Source organism: Equus quagga, chromosome 18, assembly GCF_021613505.1.
Source record: "Equus quagga isolate Etosha38 chromosome 18, UCLA_HA_Equagga_1.0, whole genome shotgun sequence".
Lineage (NCBI taxonomy): Eukaryota > Metazoa > Chordata > Mammalia > Perissodactyla > Equidae > Equus > Equus quagga.
In genome coordinates, this window is record NC_060284.1 from 40,652,962 (window position 1) to 40,672,527 (window position 19,566).

The following is a 19,566-nucleotide window of genomic DNA, read 5'->3' on the forward strand; positions in this document are numbered from 1 at the left end:
TCCTCTTTTTGCTGAGGAAGACTGGCCCTGAGCTAACATCCGTGCCCATCTTCCTCTATTTTTTTTTATATGTGGGATACCTACTACAGCATGGCTTGCCCAGCAGTGCCATGTCTGCACCTGGGATCTGAACCGGTGAACCTCAGGCTACCGAAGCGGAACATGTGAACTTAACCACTGCACCACCAGGCCCGGCTCCTACTTGTATATTCTTTTGATCTCAGACCTCTTAACTTCAAGTTCATGGGCCCACATGCAATAAGCCTATCACTGAGACTCAGTGCTTGGAGATGAAGAAAGGTTTACTCAAATTCGCCAAAACAAGAAGGTGAGAGGATAGATTCTCTCAAATCCACCTTCCCAAAAGAAGTAAGCAGGGGATCTTTATAGAGCTAAGGGGCTTGGGAAGAGGTGTTTCAGAGAAACAAAGGGGAAATGTGTGTTTATTTCACTCCAGATAAGCCCTTGGGCAGTCTGACTTCTGGGTATCAACTGGCAGCTGGGGGCTGGTTATCTAGTGACCATAAATTCCTTAAAGGCATTCTTCATATGCAAAACAAGCTCATAAATCCTTGTGACCCTGAGTCACCCACCCCTCAGTTAAACAGGAAAACAGCAAGTTAACAAGATTAATTTCTTTTCATCTGTGTCTGTGTTGGGAACAAGCTCAAAGGGTAATCATGTTCTTATTGAATATTTACAGTAACCCTCAGGTACCCTGCTTCACTTGCACACATCCATCACTGTTGCTTCTTCTTGGAATATTCTCTGTCGGGGTGCTGCCCCTACTCCCATCAGCCCCCTTTGCCACCCAACTCTGCTCCCTTGGCACTACCTCAATTGCTGAGTGCTCTCCATATATTATCTAATATGGCTCTGTTGTGGCAGTTATACTATTTTTATATGCAACTTTTTAAAACTTATTTTTCATTGAGATGTAATGTTTTCAATAAAGTGCACAGATCTTAATTTTTTTTTTCTTGAGGAAGATTAGCCCTGAGCCAACTACTGCCAATCTTCCTCCTTTTGCTGAGGAAGACTGGCCCTGAGCTAACATCCATGCTCATCTTCCTCTTACTTTCTATGTGGGACACCTACCACAGCATGGCGTGCCCAGCGGTGCCATGTCCGCGCCTGGGATCCAAACTGGTGAACCCCAGGCCGTCGAAAAGCGGAACGTGCGAACTTAACCGCTGTGCCACCGGGCCGGACCCCTAACATTATTCTTAATGATGAAATAGTGAACGCTTTCTCTCCAAGGTTGGGAACAAGACAAGGATGGCTACTGTCACCACTTCTAATCAATATCACTGCTGGAGGTTCCAGACAGTACGATATAAGGCAAGGAAAAGAAATAGAAGATCAGAACAGAAGTAAAACTGTCGTTATTTGCAGGTGACTTGATTGTGTATGGAGAATCTGAACTATTAAAACTAAATAAATTTAACACGATCACTGTATATAATATACAGAATCAGTGACATTTCTGTGTGTGAATAACAATTGCAAAGCATCTGATAGAAATATATTTAATAAATGACATTCAAGATCCCTACACTGAAAACTACAATACATTGCTGAGAGAAATTGAAGATAGTGAAGAGATATGCTATGTTCATTGATTGAAACCTTCAGCTTTAATATTGTTTTTGAATTTTGTTTTCTTTTATTTCCCAGTACCTAGCATGGTGTTTTCTTTTATATTCCCAACACTTCAATACTTAGCATAGGGCCTTGCAAATAGGAGGGACTAAATAATTTTTAAAAACTTTTTATTTCAAAATAGATAGAGCTTGGGGCGGCCTGGTGGTGTAGTGGTTAGGTTCACATGCTCTGCTTTGTTGGCCTGGGGTTCTCGAGTCCAGATCCTGGATGCAGACCTACACTGCTTGTGAAGCCATGCTGTGGTGGTGTCCCACATACAAAACAGAGGAAGATTGGCACACATGTTAGCTCAGGGTCAATCTTCCTCACCAAAAAAAAGATAGAGATTTACAGAAAGTTACAAAAATAGTACAGAGAGGTCCCATGTGCCCTTCACCCAGTTTCCCCAATGATGACATCAAACATAACTGGTACAATATCAAAACCAAGAACTTGGCATTGCCACAATCCACAAACCTTACTCAGATATCACCAGTTTCGCAGGCACTCACTTGTGTGTGGCTCTATCTGATTTTATCTCGGGTGTAGGTTCATGTGAGCACTGCCGCTCTCGAGGTGCAGAACTGTTCCACCCCCACAGCGATCCCTCTTGCTGGCCCTTTGTAGTCCGTTCCTGTTCCCCTCCCCCGTCTAACCCCAGCAGCCACTAATCTCATCTCATCTCTGTGATCAATGTGAATGAGAAAGTAGTTATATCATTTTGTGCTAAAGTTTAGTTTAAATTTGATTTAGTTAAAGTTTGGTGAAACCTTAAACAGTAGCTATTTCTAGGTGCTGTCTCATTTCCGGCCATCATTTTACCTGTGAAAAGCTTGATTTTTACTGTATTGCTCCTCAAGCTTAGATTCAAGAGGTCCAGCTTTTGCTAATCAGACTTAGACTGATGAGTCACAACACCAATGTGTTCCTTTGGGCCGGAATACCTATGTAACTGATTAGTGCACCATCTTCCCCTAAGAAACCAAAGTATAAGAAACTAAATTATTCTCAAGGCTGCCAGATGAGCATTCGGTCAGAGCAAAGGGAATACGTTAACTATTTCTAGCACTCAAGTTCGTGGGAATAGAAACATGACTGTCCCCTTTCTAGATTCTGGCACATACCACATAGTTTCTTTAAATGCATTTTAAGATAACTGCGCAGGTTAATGTTACTGTATTTTCCAGGTTTCTCGGATGTGTCACTCTACAGTGGCATCATCCAGGTTACGATACTTTTTTTTTTTTGAGGAAGATCAGCCCTGAGCTAACATCTGCTGCCAATCTTCCTCTTTTCGCTGAGGAAGACTGGCCCTGAGCTAACATCCATGCCCATCTTCCTCTACTTTATATGTGGGACGCCCGCCACAGCATGACTTGCCAAGTGGTGCCATGTCCACACCCAGGATCCAAACCAGGGAACCTCAGGCCTCCAAAGCGGGACATGCACACTTAACCGCTGCGTCACTGGGCTAGCCCCTATGATACTTTTTAATTTCAGTCTCAGAATGGCCTTTTCCTTGTCACCAAATGCTGGGGAACCCTATTGCAGTCACCAATATATGCCAGCTAAACTTGGGGGCTCTGAAGCCATAAGACTGTACAGCCTCATGAGACAGATCCTTGAGCTCTGCCTGCACTTTGGCCTGGGCTGAGATCAGTCCTGAAGAGCCGTGGTTAGGAGACGGAGGTATCTTAATTATGTGCATATCTTTGGTATATTCTTGGGTTCTTTATTCTTTAGGCAGGTTTCGGGCAGACAACTTGAACAAGCTGAAGAACCTGTGCAGCAAGACGATTGGGGAGAAAATGAAGGTAAGAGAACTGAGAAACAGTCTGGAGAGCTTGAGCAGAGGTATTTAATCTTATTCTTGTTTTTTCTGTTGTTGTTGTTTGGTGAGTAAAATTGGCCCTGAACAAACATCTATTGCCAATCTCCCTTTTTTTGCTTGAGGAAGATTGGCCCTGAGCTAACATCTCTGCGAATCTTCCTCTATTGTATATGTGGGATGCCTCCACAGCATGGCTTGATGAGCAGCATGTAGGTCAGTGCCCGGGATCCAAACCTGTGAAACCCTGAGCTGCCAAGTGGAGCACGCAAACTTAACCACTTGGCCACAGGGCTGGCCCCTAATCTTATTCTTAGGTAATACATAATTTCTTACTGAGTGTCTAATTCTATGAGATACTGCATTTCTTACCAAGGGGAGAAAATTATTTTAAAAAGAAAGGAAGGAAGAAGGAGGGAACTAAGAGGTACTTTCAAGGATCGGTGGGTCCATCTTCTGTCTTCACATATGTTAGGGCTGCTGTGACGGAATACCATAGACTGCATGGCTTATAAACAACAGAAATTTATTTCCCACAGTCTGGAGGCTGGGAACTCCAAGATTAAGGTGCCAGCAGATCCACTGTTTGGTGAAGGCCCACTTCCTGGTTCACAGACAGTCTTCTTGCTGTGTCCTCATAAGGGGTGGGCCTGAGGGAGCTCTCTGGGGTCTCTTTTATAAAGGCACTAATCCCATTCATGAGGGCTCTGCCCTCCTGACCTAGTCCCCTCTGAAAGACCTCATCTCCAACTACCATCACATTGGGGATTAGGTTTCAACATACGAATTTTGGGGGACACAAACGTTCAGTCTATAGCAAGGTAAGATTCTTGCCATACAAGTCATTCAGTGTCTAGTCTATTCTTTTTTTTTTTTTTGGAGGAAGGTTAGCCCTGAGCTAACATCTGCTGCCAATCCTCCTCTTTTTGCTGAAGAAGACTGGCCCTGAGCTAACATCTGTGCCCATCTTCCTCTACTTTATATGTAGGACGCCTACCACAGCATGGCTTGCCAAGCAGTGCCATGTCCGCACCTGGGATCCGAACCGGCGGACCCCAGGCCGCCGAAGTGCAACGTGCACACTTAATCGCTGTGCCACTGGGCTGGCCCTATTCTATTTTTATAATAAGAATATAAATTCCACCAGTAATCCTTTTCAGTTCTTTTTTTTTTTTTTTTTTGAGGAAGATTAGCCCTGAGCTAACTACTTCCAGTCCTCCTCTTTTTGCTGAGGAAGGCTGGCCCTGAGCTAACATCTGTGCCCATCTTCCTCTACTTTATATGTGGGACGCCTCCCACGGCATGGCATGCCAAGTGGTGCCATGTCCGCACCCAGGATCTGAACCGGTGAACCCTGGGCCGCCAAGAGGCGGAACGTGTGAACTTAACCGCTGCGCCACCGGGCCAGCCCCTAGTTATTTCTTGAGCTCAACCTACAGTGCCAGAGGTTTCTTTCTTTTTTTTTTTGTTTTGAGGAAGATTAGCCCTGAGCTAACATCTGCTGCCAATCCTCCTCTTTTTGCTGAGGAAGGCTGGCCCTGAGCGAACATCCATGCCCATCTTCCTGTACTTTATATGTAGGACGCCTACCACAGCATGGCTTGCCAAGTGGTGCCATGTCTGCACCCGGGATCCAAACTGGTGAACCCCAGGCTTCCGAAGCAGAACGCATGTGCTTAACCACTGTGACACCGGGCCGGCCCCAACCATGGGTTTCTTATGGCACTTTATCCCAGTACAGCCATGCTCTTTAATGAAAAGAGCACAGATATGGAGTCCAAATCCTGGACTGGTAGCTGTGTGACTTTAGCAGATTACCTTCTGAGCCTCAATTTTCTCATCTGTGAAATGACAGTATAATACTCGCCTAGAGAACAGGATTGTGAGAACTAAATTTTTTAAATGTAGAGAACCTGGCACAATGACTAGAACATTGTAGTTATTCAACAATTGCGAGTAACAATGGATGGCAAGTAGTTACTGGCCTTCATCCAAAAAATCCTTCCTGTACCTGAAGCATAAGTTTCAGCTTGACCTTGCTTTGGTATCCAGAATAGTGCATGTTTTAAATCTTTCTTCAAAAAATACTTATAGCCCTTTAATCGCGTCTTAAAAAACATATTAAATGCACTCTACAGTCTTTCTCATTTTTAAGTTGTAAACCTCTAACTTAACCAAAAAATTTAAATTGTGGAACCTGAACCAGTGAAGAGCATAACAAAAAGATTCCCTTGGGATTCTAGCACCTTCTACTTCGTGACAGTCGGCATCCTTCTTTTTTTTTAATTTTATTTTCGGATATACATCATAATGTATTTTGAATTCTGTATAGATTACATCATGTCCACCACCCAAAAACTAATTATAGTGCATCCCCTCACATGTGAGCCTAATCACCCCTTTTGCCCTCCCCCCTCCCCCCTTCCCCATGGTGACCACCAATCCAATCTCCAGTGCTATGTGTGTGTTTGTTGTTTTTATCTTCTACTTAGGAGTGAGATCATATGGTATTTGACTTTCTCGCTCTGACTTATTTCAGTCAGCAAACTACCCTCAAGGTCCATCCACGTTGTCACAAATGGCCGGATTTCATCATTTCTTATGGCTGAGTAGTAGTCCATCGTGTATAAATGCAACATCTTCTTTATCCATTCGGCCCTTGATGGGCACCTAGGTTGCTTCCAAGTCTTGGCCACTGTGTACAATGCTGCAATGAACATAGGGGTGCAAGTATCTTTATACCTTTGTGTTTTCAAGTACTTTCAGCTTGTGACTGGCTGCGGAAATGGATATCGAGAATCATACAGTTTTCTTCCTATGTTGCTTATGATTCTTAATCATTTGCATGTCAGAGGCCCCATGGTTATGTTAATTCCCATGTATACTCCTGCCTGGGTGTTCTTTGGGACAGACAGATAGTGCCAGCCAAGTGTTTTCACAGCAAGAAGATGGGAGTGAGTGTTTTCATTTGCACTACCATCCTTAGATCCCTTTACTGCCAGTGCTGCGAGGAATGTTATCCCTGGCTGTCCACTGCAATAGTACTAGCAATGCTTTAATTTGGTATAGCACTTGAGAGCATTCAAAACTCTTTCATATGCGTCTCATTTTGGTTTTGATCTTTGCTGCAAACCTGGAGTGTAGGTAGTACAATTATCAGCCTTATTAAAAGGGTAAGGGAATTGGCTTAGGGAATGAAGGGGCTTGCCTGAAATCACACCGTGAGTCAGCTGCAGAGCCAGAACCTGAACTCAGAACTCGAATGTGCTGCCCTGAGGGGTCATCAGATAGCTAGGGAGCCTCAGCTATCTTGGCTACCAGATGGAAAATCTTGAGACTTAGGCCATTTTTTTCTACCTCAGTAGTCTATGTTGTTTTTGTCAAGACTCATACTGATACTTTTAGAATTCTCCAACTTTTTTTTTTGAGGAAGGTTAACCCTGAGGTGACATCTGCCGCCAATCCTCCTCTTTTTGCTGAGGAAGGCTGGCCCTGAGCTAACATCCGTGCCCATCTTCCTGCACTTTACATGTGGGACGCCTACCACAGCATGGCTTGTCAAGTGGTGGTGCCATGTCCGCACCCGGGATCCAAACCGGCGAACCCTGAGCCGCCGAAGCAGAACGTGCGCACTTAACTGCTGCGCCACCAGGCTGGGCCCAAGAATTTTCCAACCTTTTAAGACGATTTTGCTTGACTCACTGAAGGGTGTGAGTTGGGTTATGGTTAGAATCCTGACTTCTCACTTTGGTGTATGAGAATGTGTAATGAGCCTAAAGGATTCTATGCTTTATCCTTAGAAGGAGATTTAGTCCTTTCTCATGGTTCAGTTTTGTGCAATGGGACATGAAGTTGTATAAACATAATTACCTATTGTTATATGTATGGAATTTTAAAAAATCTTTAGGGTATTGAATGTGATTTCTATATATCATTTTATTTATACTTGCAAAGCAGACCCTAAATCTTCTCGACTTAGTTTTGCTTTGTTTTGTTTTGTTTTTTGAGGAAGATTAGCCCTGAGCTAACATCTGCTACCAATCCTCCTCTTTTTGCTGAGGAAGACTGGCCCTGAGCTAACATCCATGCCCATCTTCCTCTACTTTCTATGTGGGATGCCTACCACAGCATGGATTGCCAAGCAGTGCCATGTCCGCACCCGGGATCCGAACCGGTGAACCCTGGGCCACGAAGCGGAACATGCGTACTTAACTGCTGCACCACCAGGCCGGCCACTCAACTTAGTTTTATTCGAGTTTTGCTGAGGTCTTATATATCTTGTTATAATGGCCTTTGATATTTTTCTTTACCTACTTTTAATTTAGGAATATTTGACTTTCAAAATTATCTTTCCTGGGGCCAGCCTGGTGGCGCAGCGGTTAAGTGCACACATTCCACTTCCATGGCCTGGGGTTCACTCATTCGGATCCCAGGTGTGGACATGGCGCCGCTTGGCAAGCCATACTGTGGCAGGCGTCCATGTATAAAGTAGAGGAAGTTGGGCATGGACGTTAGCTCAGGGCCAGTCTTCTTGAACAAAAAGAGGAGGATTGGCAGCAGTTAGCTCAGGGCTAATCTTCCTCAAAAAAAGAAAAAAATTATCTTTCCTGTGGATCTGGGCAAGGATTGGAAATGATGATTTGGCAGAATATCATAAAGAAGGATGAATAGGGGCTGGCCCAGTGGCGCAGTGCTTAAGTTCCTATGCTACGCTCTGCTTCAGTGGCCTAGGGTTAACTGATTAGGATCCCAGATGCAGACCTGCACACTGCTTATCAGGCCATGCTGTGGCAGGTGTCCCACATATAAAGTGGAGGGAGATGGGCACAGATGTTAGCTCAGGGCCAGTCTTCCTCAGCAAAAAGAGGAGGATTGGCAGCAGATGTTAGTTCAGGGCTAATCTTCCTTGAAAAAAAGAAGTATGAAGAGAGAAACCAGAGAGAAGAAGTGCAGCCCTGGGTACACCCCTGCCACTTGGCCAACTTGCATTGATTGCTCTAAACTTAGTTCCAGATTTTGTGACATTTTACTCAAAAATTTCGTTTTCTTTGGCTCCCTACTAGTCCATAATCCCACCCATCTCTCCCCTTAGCCTCAGTGCTGGGGTTGTTCTCAGCAGGTGGATGAGGGTTTACAAATCCGCACGCAGGCTGGCTCCTGAGCGGCACGTGAGCATTTTCACACATTCTCGGCCGTGACTGTTCTGCGTCCAGGGCAGATATTCTTCCGGCCTTCCTGATGGTGTCAGCCCTCTGACCCTGATGGGACAGTCAGTCTGCCCAGGATCAGAAAGCTAAAAAGTGGCAGGACAGGGACTTGAGACTTTGTCTTCTTGCTTCCAATTTACAAGTTTTTCTCTCACTTGTTACATCTTTTAAAGACAGTTATATAGAAAGTTCTGTGATTAGTTTATATGATATATTAATTTGGTATGCACTTATAAAACTATGTCAGAAAGTTTCTTTTATTCAGTAGTTTTTCTTTTTCCTGCAGAAAAAGGAGCCAGTGGGAGATGAGTCCGTTCCAGAGAATGTATTAAATCTTGATGACCTCACTGCAGACGCTTTAGCTGTAAGTTATTGTCTTTTTCTGTTTCTAGATTGGGATTTCTGTTCTCTTATCTTAACTTTACTCCTTGACGAGCAAGTGCTGACTCTGCTTCACACAGCTTTGTGGCATCCTTGAATTTCTGCAGCTGGGAGATGTCTCCATCCGCTCTATAGATGAGCCTGGACAGCAGAGGTGGAGACGGGTGGAGTGGAAAAGTCAAGGGGAGGAAGAAGAGAAAGGAGGAGCTGAGCTATTTCTGATTACTCCATTGTCACAAAGTCAAGGAATTTTTGAATTTACTGTCATTCAGTGAATATGCACTACAGTGAGCCTAGAGCAGTAACTTTCAAGTTTTTAAGTCACTGAACCCTTTCTTAAAACCCATAACACAAAAGCATAGCAAGAGCAATAAACACAAAAGAGCAAAGTTGCTTTGCTTGAAGGGCTAGTTTGGGGGTGTTATCCCTGACCAGCCCTCCCAGCTGAGGGCTCCCCACTAGAAAGCAGAGTGGAGTTTGAAACCCCTACACTAAGGAATACAAAAGAAGCTTAAGACAAGGTCTCTTGCTCCCAATACATATATTGTCTTCCTAGAGAAGAGTTAAAGGTTGGAGAGCTAACATCATGGAGACCTAAATCGGTTTAATCAGGAATATTTCAGAAAGTGCAAGTTAAGGCAAAGAGCTCTGAAAAGAGCCACAGCTTTCAAACTCCTGAGGTTTACAGGAACAAAGAAAGTGGCCGCAGTTTATCCGTCTCTGCCGTAGGCGCCCCGAAAGAAAATGCCAGTGGATTTGTAGGACGGGACTGTATATATCCCTGTGTGAAATACATCTCAGTTCTTTGAAAGCCTTCACTGTCAGTTTTTAAAATGCTGTCGCAAGGGTTGTCATTAGAGCACAGCAGGGTTAGGGCGACAGAGTCTCATTCCTACTCTGTCCGTGACTCACTGTGGCCTCTGTCGGCCTGGCCTGTTCACCTACAGAATTTGAAAGTCTCGCAAATCAAAAAAGTCCGGCTCCTCATCGACGAAGCCATCCTAAAGTGTGATGCTGAGCGGATAAAGCTGGAGGCAGAGCGGTTTGAGAACCTCCGAGAGATCGGGAACCTCCTGCATCCCTCTGTGCCCATCAGTAATGACGAGGTGGGTGTCGGGGCCACAGCGGGCGGCTGCCTCATGTCTCGCTGTCTGTTGGGAAGGGGGCGGGGTGGGAGGAGGACAGGGAAACACTGGCACTGGGTATAATAGGCCTTGTGTCAGAAGCAGGCTCTTTGTACGTTCACTCTGCCCACCAATTGAGAAGTGAAAGAGTCAGATCCCCGCCTGATTGGGAAGTCGGGGAGACAGCAGGTAGGAGGGGACTTCTGGCATAGAAATCTCTTCTAAATCAGGCTGCTGTCCTCCACAGCGTGTTGCCCGTGGTAGCAGCAGTCTCGTGGGAGGGATCTGCTAAATCAACCTCACCCCTCACCCACACCCTGCTGAGAAGCCGCAGGTTGAAGGGAAATCTGCATGATAAAAGTTGCCTGCTGAGTGGGACCGTCCCCAGCACAAAGCTGCTCTGAGCCCAGCCTTTGTTTCCTGACACCTCAGCCGTGGCAGGGCCCATCTGTGCCTCTTTCATTCATTCCCTGGTGAACGAATGTTAAACTCACTGCAGGCTGGGGTGGCAGACTCTGGAGGTCAGGGCCCTGAGCCCGCCCTCATGTGGCCCCGGGACCAATGAGAGCCTGGAAAAAAAAAATCTACATTCTCCTCTGCACCCCAGGCGATGCTGATTGTCCAGGGGACAGTTGTCCTGCGGGATTTTCAAGGAGTCATTTATAAGGGGGAAAAAAAACCCTGAGAGAATACAACGGATCTTTTGGAAAATCATAACTTTGGTTCTGTGGGCTAGAATCACTTCTAGGAATTTATAAATTATTATTTTTCTACTGAGCACAAATTCTCTGGCAAATTCCCCTCTCTAGTCTCTGTAACAATGAACAACCCTAGTGTTTGAGTTAAGCAATGGCCTCACAAAGCTCTAGGTTGTTCTTGGAATAGGATTTAGAAAGACGGAGTTTGTAGAAGTCAGAGATCCTGCATCTTTCTCTCCTGGCCTTGTTTCCTTAGGATGCGGACAACAAAGTGGAGAGGATCTGGGGCGACTGTACGGTCAGGAAGAAGTACTCTCACGTGGACCTGGTGGTGATGGTAGATGGCTTTGAAGGCGAAAAGGGGGCCGTGGTGGCTGGGAGTCGAGGGTACTTCCTGAAGGTAAGAGCCAGGAACCAGTAGGGATGGGATTATAAAGAAGGAACTAAAAAAAAAAAAGGTGCAGAAAACATAGCTTTCTTAAAGGGCCCTGCAGTTCCACCGCTTGCACTCGCCTTTCTACTGCAAGCCTATTGGCAATTAGATGCAATTCTCTAAGGCGGGAGCGTGCTTATTCAGGCTTCCCTAGGACAGAAGCCACTGAGTGATCCTCCATAATGAATGTATGTTTTGCTAACTGAATCAAAACAGTCTCCGCCCTTAAGGAGCTCAGTAATTGGGCAGCCAAACAAGTAACAGTCAAAACCCACTGTGCTAAGTGCTGTGGTGTGAGGAGGCCCGGAGTGCTGTGAGAACCAGGTGGAGGCAGACCCACATGAGTGGGACAGAGGGCAGATGAATTCAGGGAAGGCTTCCGGAAGGACATGGTAAAAGAATTTTGGAAATACTGTACATATATGCGTATACATAGGTATGCTCTACATACACAAATGAGTCCAGTGTTACAAGAGTTAGCACACGACGGGGCTGGCCCCGTGGCCACGGGGTTGGGTTCACACGCTCCACTTCGGCTGCCCAGGGTTTCACCGGTTTGGATCCTGGGCACGGACATGGCACCACTCATCAGGCCATACTGAGGCGGCGTCCCGCATGCCACAGCTAGAAGGACCCACAACTAAAATATACAGCTATATACCGGAGGGCTTTGGGGAGAAAAAGGAAAAGTTAAATCTTTAAAAAAAAAAAAGCACAAGAAAACTCATGCCTCCGGGGCCAATCATCCTTTTCCCTTGCTTTGGTATCTTAAAGAGACTTCTCTTTACAGTGCGCCTGGATGGTGTGCTGGGCATTGGTGTTAGGAAGGAATCTCTTGAGTCAATTGTTGGGATCCACGGTCTTTGCTGGCCTCCTGTGTCCCCCCAGTTGCTGTGAGTGTGAATTCTAGCAGATGAACACGATGGCGACAGAACCCAGTCCCAGTGCTGTGTCTCTGCTCCTTTAGGGGGTCCTTGTGTTCCTGGAACAGGCACTCATCCATTACGCCCTCCGCACCCTGAGGAATCGGGGCTACACTCCCATTTACACCCCGTTTTTCATGAGGAAGGAGGTCATGCAGGAGGTGGCACAGCTCAGCCAGTTTGATGAAGAACTTTATAAGGTGAGTGGCCGGGGGCAGTCTGGCAGAATGACTTCTGAAGTTATGAAGCTTAACTTCAAAAGACACAGAGCAGCGCTGTCCTGTCGAACTTCCTGCGATGACGGAATGTTCTGTATCTGTGGCTGTTGGGCGCTTAAAAGGTGGCTGGTACAACCAAGGAAGTAAAACTTTAATTTTCACTCATTTTAATTTAAACAGCCATATGTGGTAGTGCCGCCATATTGGAGAGTGCAGACCGAGAGCCTGTTTTATCTTTCCCCCAGGGAATCTGTGTGATGTATCTAAATGAGCATACTTTAACATTATGAGCTTAGCAAAGAAGCACATGTATTGAGTGCTTGGCTGGTCTTCCCACTCCTGACCCCAGACCGGAAGCTTCCACAGGGCAAGATATACTTTCCCTGGGATAGGTGTGGCTTCCAGTTTGTGGCTTCTTCTCACCCATCTCAGGGAGAGCCAGCGGATTCAAGCCAAGGTTCAGAGGGTCATTCTGATCAACTGGCTCTTGATACCAGCTGTAGCACCCCCAGTCTACGCCCAGCACTCAGACTTTCTAGAGCGTCTCTGCTAACGGCCGTCCATCGCAGCAGTTTGCTTGTCCCTCTCCTTCAAGACTGTTCTGACAGAAGGGGGCGACTTTGTTCTTAGTGGCTATTCCCTTCCAAGACCCATGTTGGGGAGGAGTTGGACGACTGCTCCTGGCCTCATCCCGCTTATCTTATGTGGAGATGAGTTAATAATTAGAACCTTCTTCCCACTGGGTCCTGGTGATGAGTTCAAAGTTATGTTTTCATTCAAAATACAGTGGAAAACGAACTGCTCTCCCTAAACCCTGAGCATTAGTATAACCTTGGTATCCCCCCTCTCCTTTCCTTTCTTTCTTTTGATAAGGAGAGAAAGTAGTCATGTATCAGCTGAAACTTCTGTCTTTTCTCTTTCTTTCGCATCTCAACCCCAAGATTGGATAATCTCTAACAGAACTTTAGAAGGATGCCCTTTAGAAGGTAACACCAGGGAGAAGCTTATCCAGAGGATTATGAGAAATATTAGGTAGCAGGTGCTGCCTGTGTTTCCTGCATCCTCTGTCCAGATGCTTCTCGGATCCACGGCGGGGGGAATCACAGGTCTCAAGAGTGAGGGATTTTGACTGGCACTTCTTGCCTAATAGAAACCTGAGTTTATTCGTTCTCTGGAGCAGTGCTGTCCAATGGAACTTTCTACAATGATGGAAATGTTCTGGATCCACACTATCCAGTATGGCAGCCACCAGCCACATCTGGCTGTTGAACACCTGAAATGTGGCTAGTGCAATCTGAGGAACTAAATTTTAATTTCATTTCATTTAAATAGCCATACGGGACTAGTGGCTGCATCATCCTTGACTGTCCAGCTCTAGAGTTTTTCTACGTTATGTGTGAATAGCCTCACAAGGGGCTAAATTCCCACTGTTGGGTAGCAAGGTCGTTTTCCAGGTCCCCAAACACTGGCCCAGAGGAAGTTTCCTCCCGTACCTTTTTTTTTTTTAATTAAAGTAATACCACATCACAGAAAATTTGGAATTGGTGGGGGGAAATCATCTTTCCCATTACCTGATACAACAGTTGCCATTTTTAAAATTCTTTTGAGGGCTTTTTTCGTACATATATCATTTTCACATACTTGTAATCACAATGTATGTAGAATGTCTTTTTACTTAGCGTTAGATCTAAAGCATTTTTCGGTGTTACTACATGGTCTTAACCATCGTTTGTCCTTTTTTTTTTTTATTGCAGTGACATTGGTTTGTAACATTATATAAATTTCAGGTGTACATCATTATATTTTGATTTCTGTGTAGATTAGATCATGTTCACCATCCAAAGACTAATTACAATCCGTCACCACACACATGAGCTTAATATCACCCCTTTCACTCTCCTCCCTGCCCCCTTCCCCTCTGGTAACCACCAATCCAATCTCTGTCTCTATGTGTTTGTTTGTTGTTGTTTTTGTCTTCTATTTATGAATGAGTTCTTACAATATTTGACTTTCTCCCTCTGACTTATTTTGCTTAGTTTAATACCCTCAAGGTCTATCCATGTTGTCACAAATGGCTGGATTTCATCCTTCCTTAAGGTTGAGTAATATTCCATTGTGTATATATACCACATCTTTTTTATCCATTCGTCCCTTCATGGGCATCTAGATTGCTTCCAATTCTTGGCTATTGTGAATAATACCGCAATGAACATAGGGGTGCATGTATCTTTCTGCATTCATGTTTTCATCTTCTTTGGATAAATACCCAGCAGTGGAATAGCTGGATCTACGTATGGTAGTTCTATTCTTAATTTTCTGAGGAATCTCCATACTGGAATAGCTGGATCGTATGGTAGTTCTATTCTTAATTTTCTGAGGAATCTCCATACTGGAATAGCTGGATCGTATGGTAGATCTATTCTTCATTTTTTGAGGAATCTCCATACTGTTTTCCATAGTGGCTGCACCAGTTTGCACTCCCACCAGCAGTGTATGAGGATTCCTTCCCTCCATGTCCTCTCCAACACACTTGCATAACCATCATTTCTTAGTGGTTTCAGAATGTTACATGGACTAGATGTAGGGCAGTCAGCTCTTACCCTGTTGAATCTTTAGGGGGCTTCCTTTTTTGCTATTAATAGGTAATGTTACAGTAAACTTTGTGCTGTTGGTAGCTTCTTTTTTCTTTTATGTTACTTTCATCGGCTGAACACCAAAGTGATTCTTTGAGGATTATAACCACTAGACGAACTCATAAGCACCGAGAAAGTGGACACTATGTCTCCTTTTGCCCAGCATTGGCAAAAAGGACTTGGCATTTAGTAATGCCTCACAAACATTTGTTTTGAGTGGATTAATTTAGATTGCTACCAGCTCAGGTTTATTGCACACCTGTCAGTATTGGCCATTATACATCATTTATAAATGTTTCATTTAATCAGAATATTTTACCTCCTTTTAATTTGCATGTCTTTGACCTCTATTAGGGAGCCCATTTGGGACTGACCCGTTCCTCCCTTGTCTTTTTAGCGTGCCTGCTCACTCCCAGGCAAGGATAAGGACAGTTCTTCCCGTCCCGTCTCTCATATCTCCCCTGCGGTTCCTTGCTCTAGCTGAGGTCCTTCCTCCTCCCTCACGCTTGACTAGTAAAAGTCCCTCCTCCTACAGGTGATTGGCAAAGGCAGTGAAAAATCTGATGACAACTCCTATGATGAGAAATACCTGATCGCTACCTCAGAGCAGCCCATTGCTGCGCTACACCGGGACGAGTGGCTACGGCCAGAGGATTTGCCCATCAAGTATGCTGGCCTGTCCACCTGCTTTCGCCAGGAGGTGGGCTCCCATGGCCGCGACACCCGTGGCATCTTTCGAGTCCATCAGTTTGAGAAGGTGAGTAGACAGGTCAGGGTGAGGAGTAGGACCCTTCCACCTATCTGTCCAGGGTGGTTAGAGGAAAGACAGGATCTGGGTTGCTCAGGCCCACCCTGGCTCCACTCTTTCCTCTTGTTGCCTCCATCTGTGTGTCTAGGGAAGAGCCTGAGAAGCGCATGGTGGAATGGCTGTGAGCACAGACTCTGGAATCAGGCTTCCTGAGTCCAAATGCCAACTCCACCACTTGCCAGCTGTGTGGCCTTGAACAAGTTGCTTAACCTCTCTGTGCTGTTTCCTCCTCTGTATAAGGAAGATAATAATAATACCTACCTCGTTAGGCCTACCATGAGGCTTAAACTAGTTGATATGTATAAAGCACTTAGAACTGTACCTGGCACATACATGGGAAGCTGAGTATGAGCATTTGTTCTTATTACAGTCCCAGTCCAGTTCACCATGGCGGTCTCTTGCTGGGGGCCCAGCCTCACCTGACTCCCAGTGGTGTGGGAATAGGTCTTCACTACGAAGCTATCTCCCACTTAGGTCCTTTAGTTTATTCACCCCGTCCCATTGTCACTGTCTCTTTGGGTCCCTCCTTGCAGATTGAACAGTTCGTCTACTCATCGCCACATGACAACAAGTCGTGGGAGATGTTTGAAGAGATGATTGCCACTGCCGAGGAGTTCTACCAGTCTTTGGGGATCCCTTACCACATTGTGAACATTGTCTCAGGTATCAGCCTCCCCTTCCTGCATCCCACAGGCATCACCCTCACCAGCTGAGCTGCCACACACAGAAATAGCTCACAATCCAGTTAATTGCCCACATTAATTAAAATATCACACTCGTCTCACTTGGGAGTGTTTGGTGATAAGAATATCTGGGCGTGATTTCACTTCTGGGGATAGGATGTGAATTAAAGAATTCTTCAGGTTTGCTAAAGGTTAGCCTTCTGAAATACCATCCGTCCTTCATGAGTTCTAGGGGTTTTTCCTTACAGGTTCTTTGAATCATGCCGCCAGCAAGAAGCTTGACCTGGAGGCCTGGTTTCCGGGCTCGGGAGCCTTCCGTGAGTTAGTCTCCTGTTCTAACTGCACGGACTATCAGGCTCGCCGGCTCCGAATCCGATACGGGCAAACCAAGAAGATGATGGACAAGGTAGACGGCCCCTGGGGAGGCGGGCAGCAGGGCCTTCAGGGCGGAGTAGACCCATCTTACTTCACAGCCCTTGGAGCAAGTTATTTCCCAGCATCATGGGAAAATCTGAGCTGCTCAATCTAGACCAAAAAGGGAACCTGAAAATGACTTCCACTGAATCAGGACTGAGGCCTTTTAGATAGAAACCTGAATCTAGCTCTTTTCTACAAGGTAATTCTAGCTTTTCTCTTTTTGGCTTTCTGTTTTCTGTAACTCCAGATAAAGAATAATCCCCATTTGTCTACACAGAACAAGTCGGAGGCAATGTCTTCCCTCTTCTTCTCACCCAAGAAGGTCTGGGTTGTAAGCTTCTCTCTTCAAACCCAATTTTCAGGCCCTTATCTTTTCCAAGTCAGGGACTTGACTGGGGTTAAGACTACTCTGGTAGTTTCTTCCTTCCCTCAAAGGGCCCAACTCTCCTCAGAATACTGGGACCTACCGCTTGGCACTCATGGAGACATGAGGAATCTTCCTGGAGTTATCTAATAGTTATCAACACACACCAAGCAGAATTCAGGTTTAGAAGAAGATCAATAATGGGTAGAACCCATGGTTTTGATTTGGATGGTTACAGTAGAGGGTCTGGCTGGTGGATGGTTCCTGGTCATCAGGAAGGCCAGCGAAGGGTAGAGTTTCACTGCCCCCTGTGGGGACCCTCTCTCCACAGGTGGAGTTTGTCCACATGCTCAATGCTACCATGTGCGCCACCACTCGCACCATCTGCGCCATCCTGGAGAACTACCAGACCGAGAAGGGCATCATCGTGCCTGAGAAGTTGAAGGAGTTCATGCCGCCAGGTCAGCCTTCCAGCCCAGCCCACCGTCCTCCTCTGCTCTGCCTGCACACTCTTCTGAATAGCAAGCCCCTTTCAGAATGTACCTAGTTTTCTCGTTGAGACGTGGTCCCTGAAACTCTGCCTGTCCTCTGGTGCTGGGCATTGCTTGAGAAAGGCGGTGAGGTTGAGAAAGTAGCCAGGGAAGGTATGGTCTTCTATTTAAATGCGGCTAAAATTCAGACTAGGGAAGAAAAGAATAAAAGAAAGCAGTGCCCATTGTGGGTGCCCTTTTGTTCAAAGGGGCCGTTGTCTTGCGGAACTCTCCCTGGAGGGCCGTGGGCTTTCACTCCTGAGAAACGATAGGTTATTTGTTTGGCTCTTCCTCTCCAGGCCTCCAAGAACTGATCCCCTTTGTGAAGCCTGCCCCCATTGACCAGGAGCCATCAAAGAAGCAGAAGAAGCAGCATGAGGGCAGCAAAAAGAAAGGGGCAGCAAGAGATGTCACCCTGGAAAGCCGGCTGCAGAACATGGAAGTCGCCGATTCCTGAACATTCCTTCCTTCCAGTTCGCCAGGCTTTCATGTCTGTCAGCTGAGATCTGCGAGCCTGCCCACGGGTCCACCCACTCGTCACCTGCCCCATCTGACTGCATTGCTAGAAGGAGAACCGCGGCCATGTACAACGCAGTGTTCTGTCTCTTCGCATGGGCATAGGATCCAATCACGGATGACTGATGAAACCATGTAATAAAGCATCTCTGGGGAAGGCTAGAACTCTTCCTCAGTCTTCTGGCCAGGGCTTGAACTCTGTCTCTGACAGTTCTCCCTGGAACCATCCTCACTTCTGCTTTTCCTTCTAAATAAGGCTGTTCCATTTAGTAAGTCAGTGAGCCTTCGAGAAGGTAGGTGAAGGCAGAAGTAGATTTAGTAAAGGCCCAAGGGGAAAATGAAAGCTTTTAAGTCTTAGACATACAAGCTTGCAGGAAAAGGGCCAGGATCCTCCTCTGTAAATTTGCTCCTGCTTAAAAGCAGTTAGGTAGGACCAGCTTAGAGACCAGAGTTCATATAAAAAGCCTCATAACACCTTTGTTCCCTAGGAAGGGCCCCATGGAAAGGGAGGGAGGCTGTGAGACCTCAGGGTAGGTGAGACTATATTTAATCCAAAAGAGCCCATAGATTCAAGAGATAGGGCAGGGCCTTAGTAACGGCTGCTTCTCTTTCCACTCATCCCTGGGGAGACCAAATGCAGGACAGCTTGTTGCTGCAACTCCAAAGGATACAGGTAGCCACAGGACAGAGGGGAAACAGCAAGGCTGTTTTCATCCCTTCTCTGGAGCTCCCACTGTTGCCCTAATAGCCAGTTCACCCTTTCTCTGGGGAGGGTGATGTTTAGGCTCTTTATTTACCTGCTGCCTTTCATCTGCAATCTACAAACACTTTATTTTAATAACCCCTTATGTTGGTTTAGTGCTTCTCTCCTAGGAGCCTAAAATACTTCCTATAGATGCTCTCTTTTATCATTGCGACAGTCTCAGGCTGGAGGGTGGGGACATGATTACACCCCTTCCATCGTAGGGAAGACAGGACAGGGTGGGTAGGGGAGACAGGCAACATGGCGAGGTGGCGGCCGTGAGCCCTGACTCCTCAGCCCTGTTTGATTGTTGTGTTTCTCGGGGATGAGAGCAGGGCTCTGAACTGGCCCGTCACTAAGGAGCCTTTATTTCGTCTCAGCTCCCTTAGTTCCTAAGCAGCAACCTCCGTGGGCCTG

At 46.0% G+C, this 19,566-nt stretch overlaps 1 protein-coding gene across 1 annotated transcript in view; it reads left to right on the forward strand.

Moving 5' to 3' along the window:
• SARS1 (seryl-tRNA synthetase 1) overlaps nt 1–18,590 on the forward strand; it is a 21,422-nt gene extending 2,832 nt beyond the window's left edge. The window contains exons 2-11 of the mRNA XM_046645891.1: nt 3,388–3,458; nt 8,966–9,043; nt 10,008–10,166; nt 11,139–11,282; nt 12,283–12,438; nt 15,625–15,846; nt 16,431–16,560; nt 16,829–16,986; nt 17,693–17,822; nt 18,191–18,590. Coding sequence (XP_046501847.1) covers nt 3,388–3,458; nt 8,966–9,043; nt 10,008–10,166; nt 11,139–11,282; nt 12,283–12,438; nt 15,625–15,846; nt 16,431–16,560; nt 16,829–16,986; nt 17,693–17,822; nt 18,191–18,348 — 1,406 coding nt within the window. The 3' untranslated portion in view covers nt 18,349–18,590. The remainder of the gene's footprint in view (nt 1–3,387; nt 3,459–8,965; nt 9,044–10,007; nt 10,167–11,138; nt 11,283–12,282; nt 12,439–15,624; nt 15,847–16,430; nt 16,561–16,828; nt 16,987–17,692; nt 17,823–18,190) is intronic.
• The last annotated feature ends 976 nt before the right edge of the window (nt 18,591–19,566 follow it).